Genomic DNA, 22,831 nt, shown 5'->3' on the forward strand with positions numbered 1-22,831 from the left:
TCCTGGTTTTTTTTACCGAATACTACATGCACACACATATATATGCCATTAAATATTTGTAATCTTATACTGAGAAATCCCTGAAACATTGCATGTACCTGCTCTTACAACTGTAACAACTTTATTAAGGAATAGAATTTCTATAAACACCAAGTTTTTAATTTATATACAGCTGTCTTAACAAATACTTGGGGGGGTAACCAAACAAATATAGTCACCACCTTGAAATAAAAAGTCATGCTCCTCTCTTCCTTCTTGAGATTCTTAACGCATTAATAAATCTTGCTCACTGGAAATACTGACTTGTGTTTAGGAAGACATGTTTATCTGTCACCAGGCACTGCACAGCAGAGTTGTGGCTTCTTGATGACTACAGTCAGGAAGCTGAAAACCACTCCTAAATCACCAAGTTTGCATCATGTTCTACAAATAGTTATCCAGCAAGTTTTTGAAGCAGCTGAGGCATGAAGTGGCTGAGCTGTCAGAAAAAGCTGCTGTCTCTTGTAACAGCCACCGTTCTGTAGGAACACAGTTGCAAATGCTGAGCTTCTGTTCTTAAAAAAAAAATAAAAGGTCTCTGGAGTGATCCAAGTAAGGAATTGCCGAGTAAAAAGACTTACATGTGTATCTGGCAAGGTCCTCAAAACAATCATTAAAAATGGAACACTATTATACACGAAAGACTATCTGATAGGGTCTAATCAGCAGTTTCTGCACAGGAAGATCATGTCTCAGTCTATCAGTATTTCTGGACATGTCAAACTAACAGATAAACAAGGTCAAGTGATAGAACATACGTGGACTTTAAAAGAACCTTTGGAAAGATGTCAATGACTTCCAGATAGACTGTCATCTATGAAAAGCAAACATTGCTACAGATCAAAACCAGCCAGAACACTGAACAAAATTTGGAATCAACATTCTTCACTGCAATCAGCTAACTGTATAATGAAGATTAACAGCAGCATCCAGACTGCATAGAGAGGCCTATTGATCACCTGATAGCAGTGCCCAAAGCTCCTTGGATCACACACCACTGGCCTGTAGCTCTTCTATTCAGTGCCAGTCCACAGCAAAGTGCACACAAATCCCTGTTCTCCTTCACGCAGAAGCATCCTAATCCCAAAATCAAGCAGAATAAATTTTCCTAGTCTGGTCTCTATGATCCATTAGCTTTCACATCCCTTAGCACCCTGTAGTGACAGAGGCAGACATTCAGAGCCTCATCCAGCACACATGTGCCCAGTAACTACCTTGTTAAAGGATGAGAGTATCCAGAAATGGCAAATTCCAGCTAAGTATGCCAACCATCAGATTTTTACTAGAAAGATGAACACAGACACTCACCATGTCATTGCTCATCAGGCCCTGACACCCAAGGGTAGCTTACAAATAAATAGAGATGCCCCACATTCCTGCTGGCTCTCGAAGCTCTAAAGAGAGAACTTCAATCAGAAGCAATCACTCCCTAAAGACAGATCCACACAACTGACAGCAAAGGTCATGATGGCCCAGCATGGCTCCACAAGGGTTTAACCACTCCAAACCAGTATCACCACAGTGCACTGTCCTTAGTCACCAGCTCCAGCCCCAGAGCCCACGGCACAGGACACAGCTCCCAGGAGCTCACTGCCACTGCAGTCCCCGAGCAGCTCTCACACCATTTACCCCGCAGAGCCTCAGACTATGGTGAGACTAATGGCACTGAGGCAGCTCTGAGCACTGCCAGCTTGAACACTCTGCATCTCTCCCTGCAAGCCTCCTCAAGCACCATTAACACAGTTAATCTGGACTAATTAGGGCTATTTCCCCTCTCCTACTACTATGTGGACTAGTGGATAGAGTTTTTATGAAGTATTGCCTAAATTAAGTTCTGAAATGGAGTGAACTGAGCCTGTCCTATTATTCCAAATTTTAAGCTTCTCTAAAAAGGTCTGGCAGTACAAACTATATTTATCTTTTATACTTCAAAGAAGAAAAGAAAACCTGAAGTAGCAACATTTCTAGACGACAATCTTAATCTAGCAAAGCTTAAGAATATGTATAAACCTTAACAATGAATATGCAAAATAAACGGAATTCAGTATCAACCACGTGAGTGTTATCTATAAGGGAAGGCAGGGGGAGTGAACTATGAATACCATTCAAAGCCTTAAGAACAGGTATCTCAAATCCAGAAAGGAACTTTGGCAGCTCAGGGACCTCTTCCCTCCAACATAATACAGTCAGAAGAGCAGGGAGACCTGAATAAAAGAGGAATGACAGGGAAAACACTGCAGTACAGCTCTGTTGATCAGCTGTGCAACCTGACTTGAAACACACCCACTTCATTGGGAGAAGAAATTAAAATACTGGGGGAGGTGTTCTGAGAAAGGCTATGAATTACCAACCACTTGAAAGACTCTCCTATTAAAACAGCCAACCATGAACAGAAGATAAGGCATTATAATAAATTAAATGAGTCTTTAAGAGATAAACAGAAAATATAGTCACGAAAACAACAGCTTCCCAATAATACAGGCAACTTCATTCATTAACTGAGCCGAGAGGATAGCAAAGCCAAATTTTTAACAGAGAAATATTATATTACAACACATAATTAGACTGTTAAACTCAGCACCACAGGAAGTCACTGAAGCCAAGATTTTACTCCCATTCGAAAAGAAAGCAGCTATTTAAACATACAATAACAATAATAATAAGAAAAAAAAATAAACACACAGCTGAGGGAATCTCAAGCTTCATAACTCAGGGTGCAAGAAAACATCCAAAGAGATCACTGGGCTGTATCGGGCCATCCAAACACTCCCCTGAACTCGACCCCACAACAGCCAGAAGCCAATACCAAGGAGAGTATGAGCCACACAGAGAACAAACTGTCCCTTAGACAGATCAACACGAAGAGTGTTCAGCTGCCAAGCCAGCATCTGCCAACCACCTAAACCCCAAAAGCATCTGGCGCTGGCCAACTTCCAAAACGCAAGGCTTGCACGATTTCACGTTTGATGTGATATTGCTTTAATTTCTTCTCCCACTTTGCAGTTGTATTTTATTTTTTAAGAGCAGAACCACAAATTATTTGCAAATAGGAGTCCAATGCTTGGACTCGTTCCAGAAAGCCATCTAGACTTTTTGGAGTATGTCTACCAAGACCACCTCAAATGAGCAAAGAATTAAATACTGAACATTATGTGTATTCCCAGCAGAAACGAATTTGGAAATAATCCCCTTTACATGCATAAATTAAGAACTAAGAGAATAGTTCTAGGAACTACCTGATATCCTTCCCTTCAACTCAAAAAAAAAAAAAACCCAACAAAAAACAAAAGAAACCCACAAACAAAAAAATCCACCACAAACACAAGCTGTATTTCCAAATTTCCTGACAACATAATGGCTATCTCTATGTATGTACACGTGTTTGCTCTAACTTTGAAGCTGCACAGAGATGGGGTTGGACCAGACTGATGACTTCCAATGACCCTTTCCTAAATTATTCTATGATTACACGTACAGCATACCCAAACATTACACAGCAAAACATTACAGCTCTAATTGCTATTAACTCTTTCTTCCCCCATGGGCAATTTATTAAGCTCTTTGGGTTCTCCTTAAAAATTTGAATACAATTTCTCAAAATAGTAACTATTTCCTCTTCACCCATCAAGAAGGACTTTTATGAATAACAGCACAGTAAACTCAAGGGAGGAAACATGATATTTAAAGCTTTCAAAGTCTCTTATTTTTCACACCACCACCTATCTTTGAGTAAGTGGTGGTCAATTGTCCTCTAACAGTCAGATGGAGCAATACCTCTGACAGGTATCCCAGGAGTTTTGTTTCCTTCACAAAACAAAAATACATTACAGAAAGAACAGGCCTACCTTGCTCTGTGGGCAGAAGCAATTAAGTCTGCTTGCTTCCACCATTGTCCCGTGGCTCCCTATTGTCCTGTGCCACCCCACCCATATATTTTTCCTGCCCCCCACCCATTTTAACAACCATCCCAAGTGTTTGGCTGGGCCAGCAGCAGTAGGCTACTGCTGATGGCTCAGAGCTTGGCACGTAGACTGCCCAAAAGTTGCTCACTTCTTGGAGAAGGGACACAATTATCACTGCCCTTTTTGGGTGGGAACATTAATTTGGGTCACTACCCGTCAAAAGTTTTATAAAAATTTGTCACAGTGTAGGTAATTAATGTCTTTCAGCTGCCATTAACGTCGGGTTTATTGTCTGGGCAAGGAGTGACTCAAACGGGAGAAGAAGACAGACAAAGAAAGACAATTGTACAAGCTTTGTGCCCTTAATAAGCCTTGCTAAAAATCCACATAAACTGTCTGATGATGAATCCATACACAACACTGCTTATTATGAAAATAACCTCCTCACAGACAAAGAAAAACCCAAATCCCAATCTTTGGCTGTCATCACTCTCACTCACAGGGGTTCTGAGAAAAGAAAAAACCTTCAACAAAATTTCTACTAGAAATAAGTAGAAGTTCGATATATGGAAAAATCCAGGGAAGACAGCATACGTAACGTTGGAGAATTAGGAAAGAAACAATGTCCACTGCTTTCCAGTGACCCCTGCCAGCTGTGACAGGAACAGCATCAACTCCATCAACAGCATCAACAGTTCAACTCCAAAAGCCATTCTGCCCTTCACTGCCTGGTCAACCGCCTCAAATGAGACTGACTGGAATTCTCTAATGCACCTATGTCCCCTTCTAATACACACCAAGACTCTGTTTCCTATTTCAAAACCTACAGGATTTTAATTTCTCCCAGAATTCACACCAATGCCTAGCAGCTATGGATACAGCTGGGATCAACTTTTTGAGAAAAGCTGAGCTAACTCTGCTTTGGGAGAAATCCAGTAGTACCAGAATAATTGAAATGCTCCATGGAGTTCCCAACAACTACTGACAACTTATTTGTATGTCACATTCCACAAAACACAAGAGGAAAAAATTACAATACAAGCATTGAATTAAATCAACGAGGTTTCCAAATTCTTTTTCAGGTGACTCAGGCTCATGTTTTATCCTTTGTAATGTTTATATGCAGAATAAAAACATACATTGGCAGCAAAACATAGCAACAGAACGTTTAACTGCACAAACATTCCACTTCAAACATGGCTTGAGAACTTAAACACACAAGTTCCAAGCACTGCTCTCAACTTTCACCTTCAGAAATGAAAGTTGCTTGCAAATACTGTACAGTGGAGTCCGTCAAGGTGATGTGTATACATACATTGATAAACACCTTACTGGAACAGAAAAAAGACTTCTGAGAAAAGGATTATCCTTTCCAGGGAGTCACAAGTAAAGAGGCAAATCAAAGAAGATCACCAAAACCTTCAGAGCTACAAAAATAGCCAAATGCATACAGCTATTTATAACACAGAGATTTATTCACAGAACACTTTTAGCCTCTTAACCCCAGGAAAACAGAAAGTCTGATGCCAAGCACTAATGTATGTAACAGAAATACATCCTTCTGCCACTTACTGACCACTCCAAGTGCAGCTGAAGATATTAGGATTCACTTACTAGGATTAACAAGTTATTTCAAGTGATGCACTTCTCCCTGATAAAACAGATACCACCATCTGTTTAACATCATCAACAGGAAAATATAGGCAGACAAATACTGATGACACACTGTATGCAGTTTCATTCCTATTAGAGAACTCGTGTGTCCAAACTGTAAGACCAGCTGTATTTTCTGTAGGAACATTTCATCACAAAGAATTTCAGAACATTAATTAAAGTACTTTCAACAAGTCAGGTTTTCCAATTAATTACTTTTTCCAGTTAATTATATGACAGATGGATAAGACACTGGCAAATTTGGAACAAAATGCAAGACTCAGCAGCGTTACTTTTCACATGACCAATAAAACATAAAAGCACTAAAAGGCAAAATACCAAGCACAGAGCTGGACACTATGGACTCAAAGTTTCACTGAATCTGATACACCCGAGTAATTCACACTCTGAGGCTAGGTATGAGAAACAAAAGCAAAAGTAACAAACACCTGGACAGTCCCAGTAGTGTGAAATAAATTTTCCCCAGCTCCTTTGTTTCTCACAGAAAAGACAGCAAATAAAACACCAAGAAAATTAATGAACAGAAACATTGACAAGAGGAACTTTAACTGATGAAGAGTTGCCTAACATTTTGATTCCCAAACTGAAAACGGATAAGCTGTAGTCAGGTTGTCACTGTTTTAGGGTGGGGGGGAAAAAAGGGGTAAAGAATAAGAAAGAAAATATAGAAAGAAAAAGAAGACATGGCAGCATGTAAAACACAAGAATACAGGAGATGAGGTCAGAGAAGAAGGTGAAGATGCTGAAATTTAGGACCTTTAAAGGGAAGGAGAAAAGACGTCCTATCACCTGACACAGTCACCGAGGCAGCTCCCGGTGTGTTCAAGCAGCTCAGCGGGGAGAAGGTGCCTCACAGGAGCGCCGGAGCGGGCAGGCAGAGCCCCGAGCACGGCAAGGGCCCCGGACCGTACCTGCACCCCTGCCGCCCGCACCGACCCCGCCGGCGGAGGACACGGCAGCCCGGGCACAGACGGCTCCGGGACGGCGCGGCCGCTGCCCGGCCGGACCCGATGCGGGTCGGCGGCGCTGCGGGCAGGGGCCGCTCGGAGCCGCGCTCGGACCCCCCGCCCCGGCGGCGCCGGCACCGCGCCGGCTCCCGTCGGAGGGAACCGCGGCGCCGCGGAGGCCGCGGGCCGCCCGCCCTTGCCCCGGCCGGGATTCCCACGGAGGGGTGGGGGGCGGCAGCTGCCCCGCTCCCGCCGCCCGGCCGGGGGAGCCGCGGCAGCCCCGCCGGTGATGCGCGCCCCGCGCCTCCGCCGCGCCGTCCCCCGGCACAGAACCGGCACAGAACCGGCACCGCCGCCTCGCCCCGACCGCCCCCCCGCGCCCCGGTCGGCCCCTTCCCCAGCCGCGCGAGTAACTCGGCGCCCGGCTTCTGCCCCCGCGGCTGCCCCGGCGGGGCGGGGACGCCCCCGGGAGCCGGAGTCCCCCCGCCGCCATCTCACCGTTCGCCGGTGCCGCGGGGCAGCGCGCGCCGCACGCAACGGCGGCAGGAGCGCGAGGCGGCGGCGGGAAGGCGCGCGCGAGGCAACAGCTGGCGGGGGAAGCGGGGGGAGCGGCGCGCGCGTCCAGGCGGCAGCGGCGGCAGCAACAGCGCGCCACCCGCGCGCGCCGCCGGGCCGGGGGCGGGGCCTGCGCGGGCCGGCAGCCAACAGCGCCCCCTCCCGCCCCCCAGGGCGGGGCCGAGGTGTGACCGGCGGCAGCGCCGTCCAACGAGAGAGCGAGAGAGGCGGGGCTGAGCCTGACGGACAGCTGGCGGGGCGGAGGCGGGGCTGCTGTGATTGACAGCTCCGGTCACCAATGGGCGGCGGGGGCGGGGCTCCAGGCTGACGCCGGCTCTGAGGGGCGGCCCGAGCCCGAGGGGCGTCACGGACGGCCGAGGTGGGGAAGGCGGGATTAACTTGAGCGACGGCGCCATTGCCCAATGAGAGTGGAGTACGGCGGGACGCGCGTGCCCGTCGGCCAATAGCGAGGCGGGGCGGGTGAGGGAGGCGGGCGGTTCCGTGAGGCGGAGCGGGCGGGGAGGGCCCGGCGCCCCCTCAGCTGAGCGCGGGCCCCGCGGACCGGGGGATGCGCCGGGATCTGCGGTAGGTGACGGGGAGCAAGGCGGGCTTCCGCCTCGGGGGCCACCGGCACAGCCGCGGAAGCGGGGCCTGGCGGGACAAGGCCGTAAGGCTGAGGGAGGGGCCGAGGTTGTGCATACAAAGCTGTGTTTAAAGCGGGTTTTAAACCGGGCCTACCGCAGTGCTCCTTTCTAAGTTAAATTACTCATACGTTCGGAACAAGTTTTGAAATGGCATTTAATCGAACTGGGGTTCTGTTTACTATGATTTCAGCATAATATGAATTTCGGGACTTTTTTAGGTGATGTTCAAGGTTTAAGTATAAATGTGTAAGTTTACGTTATCATTAATACTGAGCTGAGTGTAATGTGTAAGTTTCCCTCCTCTTCATTATTTTTTCTTCTATGCAGGACGGATTTAGCTATCCTAATATCCTCATTATGCACATCGTCCCACCAAGGTCACTGATGCTCCTTGGATAGTTTCTCATCACTGAAAATTTTCACTTCCTAATTACGTAGGTCCTATAATAGGAGACAAGAGCTTTTTTATTTTCACAGTCCGCTTTTGACATCCCTTCAGCGTTCTCACTGAAGTGCCAGTTCAGACCTGTAGCACAGCTGCATCCTTTTCCCAGTGTCACCATCCTGTTGGGATAGCTGGGCTCTGGCAAGGAATCTGCCCATCATCTTTCTGACGTCATGAGAAGATCAAATGCTCCATGTAATCAAACCCTTCATTGTTATGTCAGCTCTATACCCAGCTGGCAGCCTTTAAAATTCAGTAGCTTTCTTTACTCGGACTCTGAGATTTCAAAAGTACACTTCGATTTTCTTCAGTTTTCATCTAAAAATGCCTCTGAAACTGACTGGAGCCTTACTGGAGTCCTGCCCAATCTGCCAGTAACATCTGTTAGGTCACACAAAGGCAGCGTAACATCCCAAGCTGAATTTTTTGCCTTTGATTTTTACATTTGTTGCAAAGTGGTTCTTCAGATACTGAAAGTATTTTCAAGTGAGCAGCCTTCAAATTTAGTAGCCCCATGTAATACATCTTCAGTAGCTTTGTATTTCCTCCAGAGACAGGTGATAGCACCTTCTTTGAGTATCTGATAACCTGATACTTCTAAGAGTGTTGAATTTCTTTTTTCCTTTCAGACCCAAGTTTCCAGTCTGTTTCTTTGGTTTCTGCTTTCTCCAGTTTGCTAATAAGAGAGTCTTCTTCTTGTAATGTTTGTAGCATTGATTTCCAGAACTGGTTTTGAAAAACATTCTTAAGGAAAGAATGTTGTAACTTCATTTCAGATCATGACTCTTCACTTTAGCCACAGATTTGCACTTGACAATATTGGAAGTGTTTTCAAAATACTGGAAATGCTTTAGGCAGGACATAGTAATTGTTCTGTAATCCCCTGCCCCTAGCAGCTGTTTTAGGTTTGTTTTTGTATCAAGAGCAAAACAATGCTATCTAAATCTCCTCCAGTTATTTGTCCCCTTAACTCTTGAGTGCCACTTTGGAGCATCACCTCTTCCCTAAGGAAGAAAAGGGTGGGGTCACGGTTCCACCCTGTCAGTAGCTGGCTTTCACCAGACCCTTTGGTGATCTGAGCTGAACTGAGACTGTGAAAAGCAAAATTAAAAAATCCTCTTTTATACTTTTTTTTCCCCCTAGTTCAAATCAGAGAACTGTCCTGCTTTAGATCACACAAGTGTCAGCCCCAACACAAAGAGGGGATGCATTGACAGCAGCTCCAATTTAGATTGTTTTAGGCAAAACAGGATCTTTTCCTTAAAAGAAATCCAACTGTTATCCACTAAATCAAATCCTTTCAAATTTCAAACCCAGATAGAACAAAATAGTAGATCTGTTGAACTGTGTATCAGAAGATGCCGATTTAAACTGTAGGATGATTTTAGTGATGTACAGAATTGTTATCCCCTCACTGTAAGGTAGCAAGTCATCTCACAACCAGTTGAGACAGCAACTTTTACTTTCCTTCTTCCAGTGGCAAAGCTTATCTGAGCACAGAATTTGTTCAACTTCTTAATCTGGCAAAAAACTATCATAGTTAATAAGAAAAAGGTGTCAGTAGATTTCTCTGTTTTGGGTGAGTTTAACAGCCATAATCGGGTGATGTTGTGAGCATTGGTAATAACACAGAGGAAGCAGCAGCAGCAGCCTGTGGGCAGTGGCACTCAGGGTCCAGAGGGGAAGCAGCTCTTATCCTTCCCTCAGCATCCGGTGCTGAGGATTAGATGCTTCAGAACACATCTCACTTTCATTAATTCAATTTTATTTGTAATCTGGAACAAATCAAAGCTCATTTTCTTATTTCAGATGAAAGACTATTAGCATTCTAAAGGGAATTATTAAATTTTTAAACTCAAATTTTTGTAATAAATAAAAGACCTATTTCAGCACCATTTCACTGGTAAACTCATCTTCGTCGCATGAAATTTAGAGAAAAATCATAGTCCTTCACACTTCTGTTTTTCACACTTGTAGTGAAAAGCTTTTGGCAGATGTAGTGGTAAAAACTTTCCAGTTAGGAATGTAAAAACTAACTTTCATGACTGTAGTGGTAGATGCATTTCTTCTTGGTTTTCTTTCGTCATGACTACAGAGAAATTTAAATATCCTACCCAGCCAATAAACCTGTCAGCCACTGTCTGAATACTTGAGATACCTGCCAGAAAGCAAACATTATCTGTAGCTTTTAGTAATTTTAAGATTGCTGGATGACAGAAAGCTGGGCAGTGCTCAATGGCTCAGTTTGAACCTGGGTCACTTCAGCTGCAGCTCTGCAGATTGCAGGATCTCTCCGAGCGTTTTTGTGCTCCTTTGTGCTGGTTCACATTTTACTGCGGTTATTGTGTTACAGAGATAATTGTTTTGTTTTCAAGTGTTAACTATGAGTGTCTCGGTACTGCTGGTGGCAAATGGATCTAAGTATATTCTTAGCATTCAAAAATCCCTAAATGGGTCTGACAGCTTGTTTAGGATTAAAGTACAGTTTGTTTCACAGAACAAATTTAGATTAAGGCAGTTACACAGCTGACTTAAAGCACTCCGATGGAATGGTGGACTGGAACAAACACTGTTCAGCTGAGCACAGTAGTTATGAAAGAAGTGCTAGGAAGCAGTATGTGGGTGAGGAGTGGGAAAGCAAGAGCAAGGAATTGGTCTCCTCTGTGGAATATGCCTAACGGTTGTGTAGTGCCATCTTTTGATGCCTTCCCTCCCACTTTTGTTTTGTTAGGTTGTTGCTGACAGCAAAGGACTTCCTCTCAAAGCTGTTTAAATGAGAATGTCCCTGGCGCAAAGAGTGCTGCTGACATGGCTTTTTACGTTACTCTTCCTGATCATGCTGGTGCTAAAGTTGGATGAGAAAGCGCCATGGAACTGGTTCCTCATTTTTATTCCAGTGTGGATATTTGATACAATTCTTCTAGTTATGTTAATTGTAAAAATGGCTGGACGGTGCAAGTCTGGCTTTGACCCTCGCAATGGCTCCCAGAACATGAAGAAGAAAGTCTGGTACCTCATAGCAATGCTGCTGAAATTGGCCTTCTGCCTCGCCCTGTGTGCGAAGCTGCAGCGATTCACCACCATGAAACTGGCCTATGTGTTCATCCCGCTCTGGGCCTTGCTGATTGGGGGCATGGTTGAACTGGGATATAATATCTTCTATGTACGAAGAGACTAAGCTATGCCAGGTGGTTTTCAGTGCCAAGACTGGCACCAAATTACTAGATTGGTACCATTTTGCCACAAATTTGATCTTCAAACTAGAAAGCCAAATGAGTGAAGCTGGAGACTTCATCTAAAGCAGGCTGAAGACTGAAAGTAGACTTGTTCCATTTTTTTATTTTAAAACTGTCACATATGCTCTTGTAAATAAAAGTATTTGTTCAACATAAGATGTTCTAATATGATTACTGTTATTTGTTACATGGAATAAGAAAGGTTCTTCACATGCAGGTAGATCTTCTCAAAGAAGCCACCAATGTTCTACCCAGAGTATTCAGCACATTGAGTAATCCTAGGAAAGAGGACTAACATTTTCTGCTATTTATGCTGTAAGTCTAGAAATAACCAGTTAACAGTAATTTCCATAAGGAGCTAAATTTGCTTTAAAAATCAGTAACAATTGACAGCTTCCGCATCACAGGAAGAAAAGGAATAAAGTAGAAGGCCTTTTATTTTTTTGGACAGTGAGATTCCATTACCAGTCTAAAACTAAGCACTGTTTTCTAATCTGCTTGAAACAGCCCATAAGCAGTATGTTAACCTTATGGAACAGGGTTGGTAGCTGAGCTGAGCCAGCAGTCCTGAAATTCAGAGAAGAGAGAGGCAATTGTGATTCGTTTCCAAGTGAGAAAGCACCAGTGCTGCAAGAGACTGAAACTGCAGGGCGAGTTCAGTACTGCATTTGCACCTGCCCAAAGCAGTGGTACTTGAACAAGAGAATTTTTAATGCCTGAGGCTATGAAATGGTCAGGGGTGAAGCCTTGGCTTTATGGAGCACTGGCAAACTCAGATGTGAGTAAATTACCTTCCTTGGAATGTCTGGGAAGAACTGGAACTGTGAGTGTATTTTGTGGGCTGAAGTGCTCTTCCAGGAGATACAATTACACCGAATTCAAATGTAGCAGTTATCTGGAACATTATTAACATTCACTCTGAAGGTATTGATCCATTTACAGTTCTAGGGACTGAAGAATGTCAAGTGAATGAAAAACAGTCTAGGGTAACAGGACATGCCCAGACCGAAGTGTCTCACTAATAAAATTTTAATTATGTACATTCAACTGTACTTGTATGTGGAAAAAAATTCTTCCTGAAGTGTTTGGATTTACTCTTGCTGTTCAGTCACACAGACGTGGGTAAAGATACAGAGGAACCACATTGTCGAGACTGCTGAAAGAGCCTTATCTAAGAAAACAACATGTTCCATTCTAAGTCAATGAATCTCAATTCAGAATACCAGGTAACAAGTCATCTTTCAAATGAATTTAAGTGATATTTGCTTCAGAGTGGTTGACTGCCCTACTTAATGGAAGGACCTTGCTCTGTGTTTGAGACTTTTTGCCCACTCATGGGAGGTTCCTGTGGAGAATTGACTTCCTTCAGTCTTTTGTGACTTTTCAAGTAAAAATGGCACTTGTGATTAGGATGAGCTGTGGAGGAGGAGAAGAGTACATTTGTCTCAGAACAGGCTCAGACCTGCTGGCTACAGGAGCTGTGAGAGCGAGCACACACGTGTGTGCCATGGGTAGCTCTGTGTGTGGGGTGGAGAGAAAAAGCTTCCTCTGCACATCCCACTCAGGTCTCTGAAACAGCTCTTCCCTTGTGCAAATGGGAACCAGGGCCACTGAGCCCATGCCTGGAATGGAATGCAACTCCATGGCAGGCAACCTAGACCTTGTGAAACCTGTTTTGGGTGCTTTCAAAATTTATGAAGTGTCTAAAGATATACCTCCAATTCAGGTGAACTTTGATGAACCACTTAACGAGCAGTGATACAAGTGTGTAACAAATAAACCCTCAGACAAGATGATTTTATCTGCACACACACACGCTTACCTGCTGTAGGTATGGGACCAAGCATAAAACAATACCCCTAAGTCCTTCCCCATCTGATGATTCCAGCAGAATAAAAGTCCAAAACCCCTTGTTCAGAGGATGCCAAAGCACCCCCATGCTGCTCAGAAGAGCAGAGCAGCTTTCCTCAGCCAAGCTGCTGATGGTGATTGATTGTTATAACATAAAAGATGGAAGAATAAGAACTGGCTTCATTGGAACTTGGTGTATTATTAGCAAGATAGGCCATGAATGGTGACTCTGCCCCCTTAATAAACCCCTTCTGTTCCACAGATGTAACAATTATCTGAAAGTTTGGCATCTCAAATTAACTAGAATCACACACAGTCTCTACAAATCTCCTTTTAATTGTTGCCTCTAATTCCATGGAAAAAGATCAGCAATTTCAGGGGTTTTTTTGGGTTTTTTGTTTATTTTTAAGGTTTACAAACCTTGAAATAAATTATTTGGAAAGCTGAAGCAGATGTTTCTTGCTGGTGTCATACAGAACACACACAGCCAGATGGAAGTGCTCAGCTTTCCAAGCTCCTTGTCCTAACAGGTAAACTTGGACAAGAGGATACCCTTTTGAGTATTTTGTATCATTTTTAACTGACCTGAGCTGTTCTGACTGTTGCTTCTATGCCATATCAGGACTTAATTCAGAAGGATTTATGATACAAAGTACACTGTAGGCCACTGACATTTCCAGAAACTGCTGTAGGAATTAATTACATCTGTTCATAATTATGCTCGTCTCAAAGGCACTGGTCATAGCTTGGAAGTGGAACCAGTGCTCCTCACACATTTTTCTAAATTTACCAACTGACCAACTGATCTTCAGTAAAAGGATAAAATGAGTGAAAAGCAGACTTGCTGAAGGTGGTAGGGAAAAGGAGAGCTCAATGCTGAGATGGCTCACACTGATTTGTGATAAACAGGCACAAGGATATAGTCTCAGCTCTCTACAGCAGTTGATGGAGGGCAAAGGAGAGAACTTGGCCTTCAGCTTTGTTTTAAATTGCAATTCAAAAGCTTGCTGAGATGAACTGGAAGTATCTCACTGTACTGAGGATATATATCGGACATGGAGAGATAAATTCCACAGAGTTTCTCTCTTCCCATCATTTAAAGAAATTTGAACACTTCAGCATGCCTTGCAGGTGAGTATCTGCTTTTGTCTGATTACAGAAAATAATGCATATGTGTAAAACAGGTCATGAAAGTAAAATTTTCAATTGCCAATTCATACTGCTTTTCTTGATTTGTCACCGTTTTTAGAACAGTATCCAGCTTTGTAGGTTTTTTATACTTGAAAAATGCAGTTGTGTGACATGTACATCCCCACCTGTTAATATAATAAAATGAAACTTAACCTGAGTGCTCTAAGAATGTGTATAGACACACACAAAATGCACTGCCAGGCACAGAAAGCAGTATCAAAAACTGAGGTACACAACCGCTTAAGAGGTGTATTATCAGTGTAATTTTCTGACCTATCTGCATCATAGCACAGAAGCAAAATCTTTGCCTAACCTCATGAACATTTTCACATTTTCTCAATTTAAAAGTTAGGTAACACAAAGTGGAATTGAAAGTGAAAAGTCTGAGACGCCCAGAAACTTCCCTATTTTAACATCAATGTAATTTTGGGAATAAATAATAATGGCTTTTCAGTAATAAAGCTCTGAATAACTGCATCCTCAGAAATAAATTGTTTGAATTTACTAGCATGGAAAACATAGCACTATCATATAACACATCAAACTTTTTAATTAGGATTGCAGTAAAAACAACTCTGCTGAGTTGGGAAAAGAACATTTGTGCCTGTTCACTGTATCTTTACTGTTTTAAAGTTTTGATGGAGTTCATCTCCCATATGAGCCTTGTAGACCTGAATGGGCCTGGCTATCAACTTGCTACTGAAAAGCATCAGGCTTTGAGAGCTAAGGCAGCTTAAGGAATCTCTGCAGCTGGAACACTAGAGTACTGTTCAAAATAAATTCTGCATTTTCTTCTTGTACTGAAGTGGGATAACGAGTAGGAAAATCTGCAACTCAGTAATGCTATTCCCTTTGATCTGCCTTTCCTAACAAAACCAACACCCCAAACAGATCAAATTTTCCCAGTAAGAAAAGTCTCCCTACAGTGCAAAACGACAGCACAAGAGCAAGAAACAGGGAAGCAATGAGAATGTGAGCTTAGTTCATCTGGTTAATTTTTATCTAAGTGTTCCTTCTGAAGTTCATAAAGAAATCACTGCTAAAAAAATGGTTTTCAGTCTAAAAATTTCATTTCTGTGATTAACTAGAATTCTCAACTGCTTCAGTTTACATTGGCAAGTACCTGTGTGTTATTATGGTATGCTTAGGATAAAGATTTAGTAGTCTTATGTTACATAGTCTCCCACACACAAGTCTAACTCCAAAGATTTTCATCTCAAGACACCAGGAACAGCTTTCTCTGCTAATTACCCCATTTTGTCTCAACACAACCACATAAAAAAGCTCCCAGAAGAAGCACAGTCCTTAGAACACAGGCCTGAGCTGCACCCAACATGGCACCATCATTCCAGTGGATGGGAAATTAAATTATAAAAGAAAACGTATATCAAAATAGCTATTGAAAAATCAAACTTGATAAAAATAGAAGTTTAAACTGCTGTTTTAATCAATGTTTGTATCAGATAACTGTACACCAAATATTAAAGGACTATTTAGGACTAACGCCCTCATCAGTAGGCTCATCTATCAGCATGACCAGAACAAGAGAAGATCAATGTTTAGCTGGCACTCAAGTACAGCACGGCTTCAAAGCAGAGATAATATCAGCATCAAAGCACAGAGAAAAACAGTGGTTAGAATATAATACACTAAATTTGCAAAGTCAGTATCCCTGATGATTCCAACAGAAACAGCAACCTAAATATTGTGAAGTTAATCACTGCTTCTGAACAGAACACAAAATAACTTGCATTTTTAAGAAAAATGAAATGAGTGACTGATGGGAATCAGTTTCCCCAAATATTCCCACATATGCTGCAAATTCAGTGGGATCTGCACAAAATATCAGTATCTTCTATACAATTTTAAAGTGCGTTTAATCCATTTAAGTAATAAAGTATCAGCTGAACACAGTGACTCATAATCAAATAAAACATTCTTGACAGTCATTCACAGCAAAGCACAAAGCAGTGACAATTTGTCCTTTCCATTTCCAGCTTGGATACATCCAGGGTAAGGTACAGGCGCTGTGCTGCCTAAAGACTAGGCTCTCTATGTACCTGACCACTAGAAGAAAATAAATAAAATGACACTTGAGAAGCTTGCAGAGTTCTTTGATCTCTTGATCAGAATCAGCACTGCTTTCAGCCTAGCAGGGTCATGTGGCAGTGTACTATGTCACAAGAGTTCATTTTGCCAATGAACAAGAAAAAGTCATGGATTTATTTCGGTCAATTCAGCATCTTATTCACATGCAGGTATTAGAAAACAGTCATTTTGATCAATGAATACCAGTCTTGTGTTTCTTGGAAGACTTACTCAATTTTCCAAATCTGTAATGTTTGGATCTCTTTAACAGCATTCTACTATTTCAGATTTCCATTTCCTACATCTTTTGCAATTCCAACTTATTTACTGTGCACTTGTATATCCACTTAAAAATCAACTTTATTTATCGCCAAGGAATTCTTTCACAGATGAAGAATTAAATCATCACCCTCTAAAATAATACTTTATTTCTAATACTAGATAGAATTAATATTTCAGTTAAAGTAGTATTGAAATATTCACTATAGTAACAAGGAAGGGAAAATCTGCATGCCAGCAGTACCTGTAATGAAAATCTTTCATAGTAAATTTTCAGGCATTTGGAGGGCTGGGGGTGACACAACACTGAGTAACACTTGTATGTAACACATGAAGTCAGTCGCCAGTGAAATGCAAAAGATACAGTAATATTAAAAGAAAAAAGTATCTACCCCCTTGAAAGCTCTTGTAGCAACTGTAACAATGCAGTTCTTTGTGACCCACAAATATGTACCAGTATCTAGGAAAACATCTAAATTTCTGCACATCATGTCATTAACTGGAACACCACTGCACATGCAGGGAGATAGGAACACCACCAATGGCCTCGGGCAGATCTCTCCAATCTGCACAAGAACATGGGCCAAGAGAGACAACTAAAACACTGGAGATTTCAGCCAAAATAACAAAGATTTATAAATCACCGAAATCCAGAGAAGCAGGAAAAGCAATAAGCAAAGACTAATTTCAGTACAGCAGAACACATGGAAGATTTATTGCTGAAGCAAAAGTCTGAAGATGAAGTTGTATGCAGCAGGAATAAAGGTTATAGCACAGGACTAAAGCAAGACCTTTGTCAGACTAATGAACAATTTGGGAGGTGAAATTCTCAGAAAAAGTACTCCCCTCTCAAAGGACATCCTCATTAAAATGAACATACCACAGGGAGAGGACAACACTTTTTTTTTAAATCTTTTCTTTAAAAAGCAAGTAAAAGGTACACAGTAATGCAGCCAGTCAGCCCAGACTGCTAACACCTGTAAATGCAAAGGGGGTCTGATAATCCCAATATGGTTGAAATTCTGTCTGCAAGAAATTCTGCCTAAAGTGAGAATCTAGTCTGTCTCAAAAAAACCAAAAGAATACATAAAAACTGAAAAAAAACCTGCCACTTCTTAAATTATCTTAAAATTCCGAAAGTAGTAAGAAAAAAAATGGGTTGAATATGTGGGCACTTTAGAAGCAGAATATCAGAACTAAGAGATACCTGAGCAGAAGTTCAAGACCACATTAGCCAAGACCACTGAGCAGGTCTTCCAAAGGAAACAAAGTTGTATCTGTAAGTCTAAAGCTGTATTTGCTAATCATTTTTGAAGATTATTATTTTGGTCTGGACAGGGCCTATGCTGCAGAAAGTTGTCAGCTGTCCTGGAGGATGTATGTCCACATTTCACTACAAGCTGACAGGTTACAAAAAACGACTTGAACCAGAACAAAGGGTCGGCTATGACCAGAACACCAGTAAGATTTGTATTCTGAGTCAATGAAATAGTTTTGGGAGTTTGTTTTGTGTGGTTTTTATTTTAAAAAGCAGTATCTGGCAAGGCTGGTTTTGCTAAAGCTGGAGCCCTCAGCTATTGCACCTGGAGAGCTGCATGCTTGGTGCAAACTACAACCTGAAGCTCTGCCTTGTTGCTGTTCTTCCATGGCCAGCACAGAGAACAGGAATGGAAGGCCATGGAACTGTATATGGATGTTCATAAAGCCAGAGATTACAACTGGAAGCATTATTTCCAGATAATCCAGAAAACAACAAAGGGAGCTGAGACCACATTCCTACTACAAGGAAGGCTCAAATTCTTACACGAACAAATTAAATTTTTCAAATCAGAATCTGCTAGAGCAATAACTTACCACATCACACATGAATCATTTGCTCATGGCAAAGGGGAAAGCAAGATCCCTGAGGCTGAAAAACTGGTAGTAAACTCTTAGCCAGCATTAAAGAAAACAGTAGTAAGACTTAAGGATGTATTAGCCACATCCAAGAGACTCACATTTCTATTGCTTCTCTAATACATAATTATGGCTATGTAGGAGTCATGTTTAGCAATTCAAATATTGATTTAATTGATAATTCCTTGACAAACCTATTTTAAATTAAACCAATCAGGGCACTCATCTAATAAATAGCTGATTTTAGTGCCAGCTGTGAGTATGCAGTAACATTTTCAATTTTAACAACCTATAAGCAAAAAAACATTTCCAACAGAAGGACCTCAGGTAGTTGAATTGAACATCGCCTGAAAAATCATGTTGTTCTATTGCTACGAATGAAGCCAAAGTGATCACTAAGTGCATCAAAGTTTATAAACTGAGTACTTAAAGATGTACAACTTTCAAAAATGTTATACCAAAAAATCCTAACAAAAATCAGAGATACAGAGGGCTTTGGAAGTAACAGGCCTTGGATCTGAATTTCACATATTTATCTGAAGGACAGGCTGCAGGGCAGTTTACTGCTGTGTGCAGCTACCCAAGAGAGACATATCATTCAGCTGTGCTTGAACTACACAAATACATTACACGGAGAACAAACAAGTTAAATGACAACAGTTACCAGATCAGGTGCTACCTGTCCTTGAAACCCTCTTCCCTCAGAACACAACTTAAGAGACTCCAAGTGTTCCACAGGTGGGGAAAGACAACAGTTAGCTTGGACACTGCTGTTATTTTGTTAATGAAACACCTCTTGCTTCCAAACTATGACTCATGAGGAACCTTCCTACTACACTCATTGGCAAGTCTTTCACTGCCTGGCATTATCAGCACAGGGAGCAATTCAAATCCAGATACGTCTCTGGGAATTACAGGCCACTGCCAAAGTTGAGGCCTTTTTAGCTTGGTAAGTAACCATTTAAATATTCCTGGGTTTAATTGTAGTCAGATAACAGATTTGAGGGGTGGTTGCTTTTATGGCTTGTTTTGTGGGTTTGCAGTTGTTTTTGGTTGTTGTGTTATTTTTTTTTTTTAACGTGAAATGGAACTGTCTGAACTGTGCCCTGAGCAGGGCCAAGAGGCAAAGCCCAGGAGGGAGTTTGCTCCCTTGCACCAGCTCATCTAGAGATGCAGGTGGGCAGTGGTAGCGCTCCTGGAGCCCACTGCGTGTCCAACTGCCCTCTACAACAGGGAGGACAGTTTACCTCCCTGCTCCACATGAATGTCTGACAGCAGGAGTTGGGGGAGTGCCTTTAACAAGCACCTGTAAGGAATCGTGTGAAGGGAGGACTGATTCTGCCTTCTGACTAATCTGCATTTACAAAGATGCCTCAGCTCTACCTCAGTTTGCTACAGCTCCTCACCCACAAGGCGTAAGGGCATCCTATGCATTAGTGCAGGTAGGAACATAACCACTTAGGCAGTTGAACTGAATTATTTTTGCAGACCCAAAAATAAAACCAATCTGTTATTATGAACCTTTATTAAGCGGCTCACATTTCAGTATAAATCACACTAAAAAGATTTTTAAAAAAGATATTTACACTACAGTGCTGACACATTTAAAATGAAAAAATTGGTATAAATAAGCTCTATGGAAAAGCCTGGAATTGTCAAAAAGAATTCTGGCTCATCTTACAAAAAATATATATGTTAAATGTCAGCTCTACTCTAAAACCTACAACTCAAAATTATTTAAAGACTTCTTTATGTTAAACCTGCAGTGTTTACAGTGCATCTGGCCCTAAGTGCTTTGATACTTCACAGTTATGGACAGGCACTGAGGAATGTTACAAAGCTACATAACTATCTTCTGTAACAGATGCGAAGACAAGTCACAAACTTGCCTCACAATTTATGATCTTTACATTATTACATCATTAAGTTTAAAAAGGAATTTAAAACCATATATACAAATTTAGCACAAAAAATCATCCTCTCTTTGTCCATGCAATTTTGGATATGATGAACTATGTTGTCTTGTATCATCTGGATGTATGTGACCTCCAGAGCACAACTTGCCTTGTAAGTCCTTGTTGCCAGGTTCAAATTTAGAATCCATTTCCAACTTTAATGATGTCAACTCAACGTGATCCAGCCTTGCCTGAACGTTCTGTCCCTCGACGTCATTAGGTGTCACTGTCTTTTCAGAAAGATCAACATTCATGGGTTCGTCTTTTACTCGGAGAGATGCAAGAGGTTCATGTTTTATCGGCAAAAATTCTTGCTGCAGGTACTTGGTCTGCAGAGCATCTGGAAATTTGGTGTCTTCGGAGGTATCTTTGCTCGTGGTACAAATTCTGTCAGTCTGAAGTCCAACAACCGAAGACTTGGAGTCTGCAGAGGTCCCTACTTCAACAGTACTTGTGTTTTGAGAGAGTTCTTCCTCTGAATGATAGAGCTTGAGCCGGATGTGCCAAGCCAAACTACACACAGCTGAAACTGTTTTGAACTGGTGCACAACATTCCTTGGGATGAAATAAATGTCATTATCGAATAACTGGATTCTGGCATATCGAATGCCTTCCCTTCGCAGCTGATTAAGTTTTGCATCATCAACCCACTGGACACACTGTAGGGAAAAGGTGGGGAAAATGTGTAAACTCTGACTGAGCACTCAGAGGACACTGATCATCAGTTCTTAGCATGCTTACCTGTGAGAGTGGAGGCTCATGCAAATCTAACTGCATTCGCTGAACTACCTCCAGGAAGTCCTCAGCATGAAAACAAATTACATCTTTGGTTATACGAGGCTGCTCAGACCTACAGAAGAGTAAGAAGTGCACACTCAGAGGTTGAAAATAACATGCTACAGAAACAAAGTCTGCAAGCAAGGACAAAGCAAATTACTTAAGAAAAAAACTCAACAACTCTAGCATAACCTAAATTTTTAAGAAAAAAGATTGACCAAAATGGTTGACTCTGAAATACAACCCCATTAAACTGGTTAAACAAATCAACTGCAATTTCTTTGTAAGTGGAAGTAAAAGCAGCAATAAAAGGCCAACAAAACAGACTATTTTTCATTTCTATTTTTAACTGACCTCTAGTTTGCCTTGATGCTGAAAGACAGCTGCCCCAGATACGCTGGGCACACTCTGTCAGCACTCCAACAGGATGCAGCCATCAGGTACCTGAGCATGCAGTCTGACTGGGAGCACTATGGCGACCACTGCCCAGCATCTCAGCCTCAGACACCTTACTCAGAATAAAAGCTGAACCTACATTAAGCTACCACAATGCCAGTAATCAGCCAATACTGGCATCCCCTACAAAACATCTCTAAAAAATAGATCCTTATTTATGCTCACTAGAGAGAGCTACAGAAGAGCAAAGTCTGAATTAGGCTTTGTCTCCATATTCAGATTTTTAGGAGAAACATCTCTTGTTCCAAAGCATCTCTCCCAAAGAAATGCGCACCATTTATATAATTCCTCTGGAGACATTATCTAGAATTAGCAATCAAAACACAAACGCAGCTAAAATCCTTATCACTTCCTGAGCTAAAGGCCACAATCTGTTCCTCACCGAAAACACTTAAAAAAAAAAAAAAAGAGCTCCACGTGTTTGTTTTTGAGGGATGTTTGCATTGTAAAGGGATTTTTTAATTTAAATGTGATGATTACGAAGATTTCATTTATAAAGGATAAAGCTCCCATTGGAGTGGTTTTGCAAGGAGTTTCTCAGCCAGAAAGAACCTAGTTGATGACTTCGTTCTTTCCAGCACCTCCTCAGCCCACAGTGGGCACAGGCTGCGTGTCCAGGCACTGCCCATTGGGACCAGGGACAGGAACAGTGATCAGAACCATCATCCACTGCTGTCCTCCTGCCACCCCTCCAGTACATCCCTCACCCCACTTCCACCCCTCCAAAAATAGGGTACAAGTCAGGTGTAGGGGGCCTGGGGAGCAGCTGATGCAGCAGAACTGAGGCATTTCAGAATCTAATAGATGTTCCAGTGTTTTTTTTGAAAGCAAAATCATCACCTATTTTTATATAAAGATATATATACATATATGTCCTGTTATTACTGTTCTAGGAA

General features: G+C 42.1%; 3 protein-coding genes across 7 annotated transcripts in view; 1 reads left to right on the forward strand and 2 right to left on the reverse strand.

Moving 5' to 3' along the window:
- PHTF2 (putative homeodomain transcription factor 2) overlaps positions 1–7,192 on the reverse strand; it is a 59,408-nt gene extending 52,216 nt beyond the window's left edge. For 3 of the 4 annotated variants that reach the window (XM_085039862.1, XM_085039868.1, XM_085039839.1), the window contains exon 1: positions 7,061–7,192. The gene's annotated coding sequence lies outside the window, so the exon portion shown is untranslated. Of the gene's footprint in view, positions 1–6,404; positions 6,562–7,060 lie in introns of those variants that run through there. The other variant, XM_085039846.1, reaches the window with a different exon arrangement.
- Positions 7,193–7,597: 405 nt separating this feature from the next.
- On the forward strand, positions 7,598–11,598 carry TMEM60 (transmembrane protein 60). Its single transcript, XM_085039890.1, has 2 exons — positions 7,598–7,702; positions 10,938–11,598. The coding sequence occupies exon 2, from the start codon at positions 10,980–10,982 to the stop codon at positions 11,382–11,384; it is 405 nt and encodes a 134-aa protein (XP_084896016.1). The 5' UTR covers positions 7,598–7,702; positions 10,938–10,979; the 3' UTR covers positions 11,385–11,598.
- A 4,311-nt stretch (positions 11,599–15,909) lies between these two features.
- The window catches only part of RSBN1L (round spermatid basic protein 1 like), a 46,241-nt gene continuing 39,319 nt past the window's right edge, over positions 15,910–22,831 (reverse strand). For both annotated transcript variants that reach the window (XM_085039827.1, XM_085083700.1), the window contains 2 exons: positions 21,444–21,552; positions 15,910–21,361 (listed from right to left, as the gene is read on the reverse strand). In XM_085039827.1, the coding sequence (XP_084895953.1) occupies positions 20,708–21,361; positions 21,444–21,552 (763 nt within the window). In that variant the 3' untranslated portion in view covers positions 15,910–20,707. The remainder of the gene's footprint in view (positions 21,362–21,443; positions 21,553–22,831) is intronic.

This window comes from Lichenostomus cassidix, chromosome 1Aa (genome assembly GCF_008360975.1).
Source record: "Lichenostomus cassidix isolate B80296 chromosome 1Aa, HeHo_3.0, whole genome shotgun sequence".
Lineage (NCBI taxonomy): Eukaryota > Metazoa > Chordata > Aves > Passeriformes > Meliphagidae > Lichenostomus > Lichenostomus cassidix.

What these genes read in the sequence shown, in the direction of transcription:
- TMEM60 (XM_085039890.1), top strand. Translation starts at nt 10,980, where the DNA reads ATGAGAATGTCCCTGGCGCAAAGAGTGCTGCTGACATGGCTTTTTACG.